Source organism: Suricata suricatta, chromosome 6 (genome assembly GCF_006229205.1).
Source record: "Suricata suricatta isolate VVHF042 chromosome 6, meerkat_22Aug2017_6uvM2_HiC, whole genome shotgun sequence".
NCBI lineage: Eukaryota > Metazoa > Chordata > Mammalia > Carnivora > Herpestidae > Suricata > Suricata suricatta.
Window position 1 is genome coordinate 136,965,159 of NC_043705.1, and position 10,511 is coordinate 136,975,669.

The window sequence follows — 10,511 nt, forward strand, 5'->3', positions numbered from 1 at the left end:
GTGTGACGGTCCGTGGATGTGTAATGAACACCCGATCCAAGGGACAGAGAGCTAAGTGGGAAAATCCTTTAAGGATTACCTTTAAACGATTAACATTTCGCGGTTCGTGAAAGTTTTCAAACAATTAGGAGAAGCTAATATTCAGGCTGTAGCCACGGCACCTGAGTTCTCACAAATGAGTCCCTGACATGGACTCCTCCCTGTTCACTCCTTGCTCGATCTTCTCTCCCTGGCAATTACCCTCTTTGATTAAAATAACACTGGCAAGAAGCATGAATAGCATCAAAACGAACGTGTCTGAGACTTGGTATATTATGCCATCTTCAGGGAACTCAAAACCCAGAGTGGAATCAAAGCGTTGTGTGTGAACAGAAAATCAGAGAGCAAGTTTCAAGTACTCTGAACTCACCAGACTCACACCGCACGAAGAAGGATGGTCAGTAAGACCCGGAGAAGCTGTGTGTCTGCAGCGCACAGCACAGCCCTCCGCACCCTCAGCCCGCTGGCCTTGGGACCGCGCTCGGGGCGGTGACGCTGAGCCCGGACGTGTCCGCGCAGCGCTCCGGGCGCCCGGGGAGGAGAGGGAGGTTTCGTCCCAGCCCTATCGCTGTGGTATCCGCTAGCTCTTCAGAAGTCCTCCCCCGCAGTGTCCGCACCGCGTCCACACCCTAGGCTCCCTCTGGTTTAAGGCAAGGACACAACTTTCATCTTGTCTATCAATAAAGCCGTATCATGTTTTACATGCTGCCGCAGCTTGACTCCTCAAAACCCTGGTGGCAGCACAATCCTCTTTACTCCGTAACAAGGGCACAACCAGCTTGGGGACCGGACTCATGGCTACTTTTCTAACAACAATAACAAAAAGGTGCAAACTGCTTAGAAATTAATAGTCCTAAAATTCCACTTTTCCTTGGCTAGACAAGTATTTATTGAGCACCTACTGTGTACCTTGGCGTGCACCATCTACCCAGCTGGAAGAGAAGCGCTGTTAGCTTTGTGCGTAGCTGATCAGGGAGCAGACAAATCCTCAACTGTGCCGGCGCCTGGGGGCCAGTGCCACCGCATTATTCTCACACAGGAAACTGACGGAGAATGACCTGTTTCAAGAAGACCCGGCAGTCTCCAGCGGAGGCCCCGTGCCACCTCGCACGCTCTGCCGATGTCCACGCTTTCTAGAAACCACGGTCACTCCCAGAGGGGAAAGTGCTGTGTGCGTGCGTGTGCACACGTGTGTGCACGTGTGTGTGTGCACGGTCTTTCTTCCCTCTCCCGTCCTCACCCGGGAGGCCCAGCACGGCCCGAACGCCCCCACCCGCCCCCACCCGCCTGGGCTCGGCCGGAACTGACCTGCTGCACATCCTGCTGGAAGACACACAGCTGCAGCCGCTGGTGGAGCCGGACCTTGCGGTGCTGCCAGATGTTCTCGAGCTGCCGCTGGTGGTGCAGCACCTCGTGGATGACGTCCAGGACGTGGTGCACGGCCTTGGAGTAGTTGGCTGAGGCCGTCAGGGAGTCGGAGCTGCCGGGGGTCAGCGGCCGCTGCAGCTTGTCGAGGAGGGACTTCCCGTCCTGGCTCACCTGCCAGGAGACACACGGGCGTCAGGCTACCCAGGGGTCACGGCGTCCCCGGGCGCGTGTGCGCACACACTCACACACACTCGCACACACAGGTAAGCTGTCGTCTTCCTCACAGGCATGTTTCGTAAAGAACAAAATAAAAGTGAAAACAAATCCACCAGTCCTCCAACGACGATGCCGCAGGACCCCATGCGGTAGAACACGGACTTAACGTACAAGAATGCTCCTTTTCAAAAAGCATCGTAGGAGATGCCATTCTTGATGAGTAAACATAGTATTTTGCCTTAAATGGTATAAGTCAGTTGACGTATACTGTATTGCTGGGTTATCTAGAAATTAAAATTTTAAAGTAAGAATTTTCTCTTGGGAGACTATGTTAGACTTAAACAATCACAGTGGAGCAAAGTTTTAACACCAAATCTTGAGACCTCAGTTAAGAAAAATGATCCATAATTTAGCCTTTGGCAAAGAATATATACTTAAACCTTCTGATGTAGCTGGATAGCAATTTCACTTCACAGAATAAAAATGTTAAAGTACTGTTTTATTGATTCATGAATTTAAAGATATTTTATTTAAAATACCATTTCTAAAAGGGATTTCATTATTACTTCTATATTACAGCGGCTAACAACCAAATTACAACTAAGAGAAAGCAGTCAGACTAACCAAGGAAATAAGCAAAGATAAAAGTGGAATGCAGCACCTATGTATTTTTCAAGTTTAAGTGATTCGTAAGCCTTATGGATAAGCACGCCGGATGTGACAGGAACAACTGGACCAGATCAGACAAGAAAAAGGGCACAGAGCACATGAGCAGCGGGGCTGGGATCTGGGGGGCTCCTCACATACGTCATCACCATGATCTCTGTGCTCAGAGGCGTCTGAATCTGAAAACCTCATGGGGTTTCCGCTCGGAGGAGCAGAGACCGGAGCTTTGTTAACAGACACAAATAGGGCTCCAAGGAGGAGGTCAATGGACGGGGAAGCACCTGTCCACCCAGAACAGGGGGCCGGCGGGAGGCCTGGGAATTTCCTTTCAGCCCCTTACACCTTTAAGTGGTGCCGGAATGGAAACGAGTCTGATTTCTGAGACCTCGGTCGGAGGGGCTGACTGCTCCTCACGAAGGCCGCTCGCGAGCCTTCACGGAGTGGAGCTGACCTAACGCATCAAGATGCCGGAAGGTCAGCAGAAACAAGCCCACAAGACATAACCAGAGATGACGGGTAAAAAAGGAACCAACTAAACCACGCAGTATCCGGCACGTATACAAACACCACCTGGGAATGTGAGTCTTCCGACGCAGGCCTTGGCCCCAGCCCCAGGAGTCACTAGAACTCACAGGGGCATTTTCGATACGATGACTTTGGAGACAGGGGCACCGTGACGGATTTGCAGGAAGGGACTCGCTGTGAAGGGTCCAGAGCGGGAGGTGGTCCCTGGAAATGAAGACCTGTCCCGCTCAATTCTCAGGGCGAGGCTCCACCTGACACACACTCATGAAGGTTCCTTCCTTCTTTTTTCCTTGGCCTACTCTAACATACACTGACTTTTCCAGGAATGCAATTACCATGTTAATCAAAGCAAATCACCTTAATAGGCAGTGCTCAGTTTTCTCTGGAACCTTCTAAGAGCTGCTTACCATCCCAAAGTAGCAGGCGACAATGCCAGTATCGGAGTCACCAGTATAACGTGTGTCCAGTCTGCATTTGCTATATTCATAACAGTTTTTCCTCTAGGGCCAGCCCAGACAAAAATCTGAATATCTAATTTCTTCTTCTGTTGTGCTTGGACTTAGGCATTTATAGACCAAAAGACGTGTTATTATAAATCACTTTGTCTCTAATTAATATTGCAGCATATATATGATTTATATATAAGCACACCCATAAATCTTGTCTGGAGATAAGAGTATTCATACATTTGACTCCAGCTGGCATCAGAAAACTTTCATCACTAGGGGTGCAGCTTCTCTCAGGACTGAAAATCAGCGCCCCAGTCACACATCTCACGTTCTACAGAGCCCAGCAGGAATTCCTGACGAATATTTCCTCTAAGTTTTACCCCTTATAATAAACGGAAGTCAAGAAACATACAGAGCATATGATCCGGTGATATGTTTTAGAAGGATCTAGATCAGAGGTAGGGCAGACACTGACAGCTGCCTCCTCACAGTGCAATGGCCCCTCCCTGACACCAAACCCCGCTGTGAAGCTGCACCTCCAGCCGTGCCCACACACGGGAGTGGCGACCACACAGAAGTGAACGCCGCTGAGGGCGCTTCCAGGAAAGATGCTCAGGAGGTGGGGTGTGCTCGCTGCTCCGTGCCGCCAAGGACCGGGTGGAGGTGGCAGGACTTCAGCGGCTGTTCATAACCTCGAGGCAGCCTGCAGGATGGCAGCCCACCTGCCAAGGGAGGCAAAAGACAAAGACCAAAGGATCCAGAGATCTCGAACTAACAGCTGCTGCACCGGCCTCGGAAAGGCAGCCCTGGGACTCCTACGCTGGCGGAGAGCAAGCCTCTGATCGTAAGCTGCTGTTTTGGATCGTACACTAGAAATACAAAATGACAGATCGATTCTCAGCCCTCACCACGTGTCCATAGGCATTCGTGCGACACCATTAATATTCTGCTCCTGTGAATAAAGAAATCATCTGAGCAAGAATATTCCAAAACTCGGTCTTTTCCTCAGGTGTCTTTGCAATGTGTGCCAGAGCTCCCGAGCGGGTATTACTGGGTTTAGAACACGCTTACTCATGATGGAGGGGTGGTGGGAGACGGCAGGGACATACACAGAACGGGAACAGGGGACTACTTGTTAAGCAACACTCTGCCTTCTGGGAATTCCTAAGCAGGGACTAAAGTGTCGGTGTCAGGGCCCCTGCTGGTACAGCCAGTGGTAGAGACTGTGGTGGCAGAAAGCCTCCAGGCAGGAAAATGCCTCTTACACCCACGAAGACCAGACAGCACCGCATCCCAATACCCAAACACCAGCTCTACGCGGCATTTCTCCAGTACGCCTTTCAGAGACAATTCCATTTTATTTCGGCACAGCTCTCACAGATACGTCGATTTAAAAGACACTATTCAAGTACATCAAGGATTTCATCTCTATTTCAGTGACTTTTGGCAAAATGTCTGTCTTCCTGAGTACAGTAGTATTACATAGGGAAAAATATGCTAGGATTTTTTGAAGCTACTATTTTACTGCATAGAAACAAAGGTTTGTAAATGGTACAGAATAACCAGAAGAGAAGTAACAACAGACACTGAAGACTGTGTCGCTGCCCTAAAACCCCACATAGTTTACGTACTGAAACAAACAACTCACATTCATGGCATGCGGGGTACTCCGGATTTCCTCACCACAGAACCAGGTGGGTGAAGGTTTGAACCAGGTGAAGCTACAGGTTTGGTCTAAAAAGGTTTTCCCAGCGTCCATGCAAACCCTGACCCATAAAGGGATAATATGGCCACCAAAAAAACCAACCTTTATTATAAAAAGAAGTATTTCTTTTCTGTAGATTTGTGAACAAATCAAACTGGCTCAGTTTTTTCAGGCTCTGCTCTCTCTTTTTCTTGGAATACAGCACTCAGGGACTTGATGGGTAACGAAAGTTACAACAGTGTGCTATAAACATATGAACTAATAAGCTCTAGTAACTAAATGAGTTAAGAAAACTGAAAAGTCTTAACTTGGTCCTTGGATATTTACTTTTAATCAAGCTACACATTAGATTTGTGAGACTGAGTGCGCTGCGCTAAAAACATCTCCACCAACCTCACAGAGACTAGCCTGTCCTTATCCCTGATACTGGGAGCTCTGACTTCCCACGAATCGGATTAGAGCGAAGGGTGACGAGTGGGAATCTTCTTCCCGTGCACAGAGTAAGAATACTGTTCTGATCGAAGTACAGGGAACAGTACCTAGAGATTATTGCTCATGGTTGTGAAGTCCACCTCCACGCAAGACCACGTATGACCTACAGGAAGTCAATTAGGTCCAAATGTGGAGCTGTAGATCTAGAAGGGCTAGGAAGCGTTCTTCCCCAGGAATAACCCAATTAAGCAAAATACACAAGTATATAAAGGCATGATCAGGAATGACCACACTTAGCAGGTCGTGAAGAAAGTGTGGTCCCTCTTCAAAACTTCCATGAAAACACATTGCACTATTTGTATCAACTCAAACCAACAGGAGTTGCTTTGATGTTTGGCGGGCGTGGCCCAGCATGGCCAGCGGAGGGCACACCTCCATGCTCGGCCTAGACCGGCTTCACAGCCACCTCTTTCCTCTCCCCTCTGGCAGAAATGGCTCTGAAATCAAAGTTCTGATAAAACCGGAAAGAGGACCATGGGTCAGCTTGTCATGTGGCCGTGGTTGATGCCCCTCACCCAAACAGGAATACTTCCTCTCTGAGTCAGGAGGCTACCCCTGTCCTAGGATGGCTACACTACCAAGAACTGAGGCCAGTGACGTTCTAGAGGGTCCTGTATGGGCAGCGGAATTTCCCCACAGGTCAGGAAAGCCACCTGATAAAGAAAAGGCAAAATTCTTGCCTTCAGATTTTTGGGCTCCCCAATGATGATGGTTTCTAAGTCTTTCAACTATTAAAATTTCTTACTCAAAGCTAGGTCTTCCTAACCATGTTTGATTATCAATATGTCTACATGGGCTTATCAGGAAGGAAAAACCAAAACAAGATGAAAACAGGAGGGGCACCTGGGTAGCTCAGTCGGTTAAGCGTCCGACTCCTGACTTCGGCTCAGGTCATGATCTCACCGTTCTGGAGTTCGAGCCCCGTGCTGGACTCTGCACTGACAGCTCGAAGCCTGCTTGGAATTCTCTCTGCCCCTCCCTAGCTCGCTCTTGCCCACACTCTCACTCTCAAAATAAATAAACATTAAAAAGAAAGCTGAGAGCCAGAAACCACTGGAGCCGCCCAGTCAGTGGAGGCAGACCTACGCAGAGAACACGGATGTTCCGTAGCTTTGCCCTGGGCTTGTTGTTCTCACTCCTCTATTTCAAGCCCTTGCAAGGCTTCAAGTCTGGGGGGTAAGCAGAGGCTGCCTTAAGGTCTGTCACCTCCGATGCGGTGCCACACACTGCCACACGCTGACGCCACCACCCTGAGTGTCAACAGCAGCGCTGCCCGCACCGCGCTTCTGCACATGCCACAGATGTAAGATTTCATGAGTTCACGATCGCGGTGACTCATCAGCTGTTTGTTTTTCCTCACGTGCTATTAACACTAACGATGCCATCACCCACATGTAGGGTGCCCTAAAACAGGTGGACCAGCTTCCCAGGCAGCAAACCAGTCATTTCTAGGAGGCCCTGCTCAAGTCAGCACACCTGCTAACCTGAGACGCAGATGCAGAAGCGAAATCCTGCAACAGCAGATCAGCGCAGCCGCAGCCCACAGGCCATTTCCCTTCCTCCTGCCCCAGGAGGCCCGGCCACAGCTGACCCGAAGACCTTCGGCAGGTGCACGGGCACACACTACACACTCGTACATCACAAGCCAAATGGTCGGTGTGCAGGTTCACGTGACGGCACGGGCCGGTGCCGATAAAAGTCATCCGAATGAATTCAGTTTGTGGGGAAAGTGGCTGATGAGTTCACTTGCTTAAAAACAAAATATTAAAAAGGAGTATCGTACCTGCCACTTCTAACCCGACAGCTGGCCCCAGATGTCTGTACCACCTCACCCCGTGATCAGCAACCACGGCCAGTATCGGCCCGGCCCCCGCAGGCCACAAGTGCAGGCTCTCAAGGCACGTGTGCACTCCTCCTGCCACGTCACGTGTACAGAGGCCACAGGACGGGTCTCGCTACGACACTGACAAGCAGGTGTTTGTGTCCTGGAAAAAAATGCTGGGAAGATCTCCTGCAGCAAACTTGTGTCATCAGAGACTAGGAACCGTGGACAGTGTTTAAAGAAAAGATTATGGGAGGGAGGAGGGAATGTGAAAGGAAAAGAGAAAGCACGGGCGTGTCCTGCTCTCACGTCCACGTCCCCAACTCCTCAAGGACACGGCGCCACAGCGGGGGCCCACGTGTACCCCTGGGAGAAGTGCCTCCCAGCGGACCCACAGCTCTTTAAACAGGGCAGGGCTGGCTCCCAGCATGCAGCTGGGGAAGCCTGTGCTTCAGAGGCACAGGGTCAGCACGAAGCCATTAAATACGGAAGGAGAGTCAGGCTTTCTGGAGGTGGGTGTGAGAGGCTGCACTTTAACTAGCACCCTTGAGTTAGAAAACCACTTGTTTAGGAAATGGAGAATCCCTTTAAAATCCAGAGCATTCTGGGGTACCTGCAGGGCACAGCTGATTAAGCATCTGACTCTTGGTTTCAGCTAAGGTCATGATCTCGTGGTTCATGAGTTAGAGGCCCCATCAGGTTCAGCGCTGAAAGTGTAGAGCCCGCTTTGGATTCATTCTCTCTCCCTCTCTCTCGCTCGCTCGCTTGCTCGCTCTCTCTCTCTCTCTCTCCCCCCCCCCTCTCTCTCAGCACTGAAAGTGTAGAGCCCGCTTTGGATTCATTCTCTCTCTCTCTCTCGATTCTTTTCTCTCTGCCCCTCCCCTGCTCCTCTTCTCTCCCTCTCCCTTTCTCTCTCAAAATAAACTTTTTAAAAAAATTAAAAGCATTCCTTTGGGGCTCAGTTGGTTGAGCACCTGGTTTCAGCTCAGGTCATGATCTCATCATTTGTAGGTTCGAGCCCTATGTTGGGCTCTGTGCTGGCAGCGCAGAGCCTGCTTGGGGTTTTCTCTCTCCGCACCTCCCTCACTTGTGTGGAGGTTCTGAGGCAGTGGAGGTTGGGAGTGCCCCCTGCCAGGCTTTCTGGGTGGATGGGGGAGAAGCACACAGAGAAGCCAAACAAAATGGCGGGGGGAGGGAGCAGACTGAAAAAATACACTCATTGCACGAACAGTTAACAGATCTGAGGATGACAGGAGCCAGGTTTCTTGTTGTCTGAGAAGGAATTTAAAAAGAAAGGGAAAGGCTGGAGAGAGCCCCGACGGGCTGGATTCGAGAGAAGCACTGGGACAAACATCTGGATCTTTGAAACAGACACAGGAGCAGTTTCCGGGGTGCACGGACATGTGCGTGCAAGCACGGGGATGGGGGGTGCACGGCCGCACACAAAGACTTCCTGACTTCCCTGCCCAGAGGGCCTCGAAGCACGGACACCCCACAAGCAAACTATCACTCCTGAGTGGCCCCGACTTAGATTCTCAGTACCACATGACACACGTCACTGGAACCCCTCGGGGCGATGGCCGAGCCCAGGGAGGAGGCAGGAAGGACAAGATAAGCCCCGAGTATTGCACCCGAATGTAAAGGGGTGCTCAGATAATGACAAGGGCAGAACACAAAAACAAACAAATCACACACAAAAAGGGGCTCCTGCTGGCTAAATGCGGACAATTTAACCATCAAAATAGAGCATCAGATGATAACCCACTGAATATAAGATACCATAAATTCATGCTATAATAATAAATACACTGGAGAGAAACAAAGTCCTTCTTCTCAGGAGTAGACCACCTACTACAAACAGAAGGAACAGGGGCCACCAGGCAGCCATCACGGTGGCAGCGGACAGGGGCCAGGGCCACCGGCGATGATTAGGCCACGGAGAGTCTCATGAGGAACATAGAGGAGTATCTCCCACAACATGCTCCTCAGAAACGAATACTCTGTAATGACGACTTTTCACCAGAGAAACCTGCAGACACCAACCTCACCAAGCGGTCAAGGTTAGCATCACCAGTGGCGAAAGGTCAGCATCCTGTGACCCTGCGTGACACTCGGCTTTCACCAGCACGGAAGGAAACAGAGACAGACGGGCAGGAGATGGGGCTCATCCTGGAGAATGGAGGGGCTGTATTCTCTAACACTGTCACCAAGACTGAAGGATGCTCCACTGTGACTGACGGAAACCAACGAGAGGCGCCGGCTCAGTGTAACTCGTGCTGCTGGCCGGCGTCCCGGACCGCGTCGTGAGGATGGTGGGAAATTGGAATAGGCCTGTGGGTAGGATGTTGTGCTGTGTCCCAGCGGGTCTGCCGTCGCACAGAGAGCTGGGGGCAGGGGGCTGCGCAGCAAACGTGGACAAATGTTAGCAACTGGGAAACCTGGGTTCAGGACACGTGGGAGCTCTCTGTTTGATTTTGAACCCTTTTCTGTAGCCTGAAACCTTTTCAAACTTGAATTATGAAGGCAAAAAATAAAAGTTCGTTCTGTTCTATTCGAGGTCTTCCCTGTTGGTTTCACTGTTAAGGTACTGTCTCCCTGAGTTTATAGCACAGTTGCAAATGTGTTTTTAGGCTAAAAATGGAGGTCTAAGCCTTCGGCCTGAAAAGCAGCTTACTTGCCATCAAGCTATGTAATACTTTGAGCACCAAGGGAAAACCTAGTAAAGCTGCGCTGTAGGTAAACGTAAGTGCCCATGTCAAGACGCCCCGCTTTTACAGATGGAGGTGCTGAGAGAAGGGTGCACGTTGCCGGAAGAGCCGAGGGCAACAGGCAGACTGAACGGCCAGCGCGGCAAGAATGTGACAGCGGTCAGGTCAGGCTGACTCCAAGGGAAGCCTTGTGGCTAAGGCCTTTAGTTCTGCTGCGGCCCATCAACTTGTGAGTGAGCTATCTGCCGCCACCCCCCCCTTCGCTCCTTTCTAGAACGTTCATGCGGGAAAATTAAATTACTAGCATGCGGGAGCCTCTATTTCCTAAATGCACTCAGACCGGAACGCTGGACTCGAACCTTCCCCAGCACATGGATGCACGACTCCTCCGGGGACCTGTGCCCGCCGGTCCTGAGAAGTGCGCTCGCCGCCCACCACCCTGCTTCCCAGGAGCCCCCGCCCCCCACCACCCTGCTTCCCAGGAGCCCCCGCCCCCCACCACCCTGCTTCCCAGGAGCCCC

At 50.9% G+C, this 10,511-nt stretch overlaps 1 protein-coding gene across 1 annotated transcript in view; it reads right to left on the minus strand.

Moving 5' to 3' along the window:
• The window catches only part of TRIO (trio Rho guanine nucleotide exchange factor), a 197,873-nt gene that overhangs the window by 154,910 nt on the left and 32,452 nt on the right, over positions 1 to 10,511 (minus strand). Inside the window, 1 exon segment of the mRNA XM_029941284.1 lies at positions 1,348 to 1,578. Coding sequence (XP_029797144.1) covers positions 1,348 to 1,578 — 231 coding nt within the window.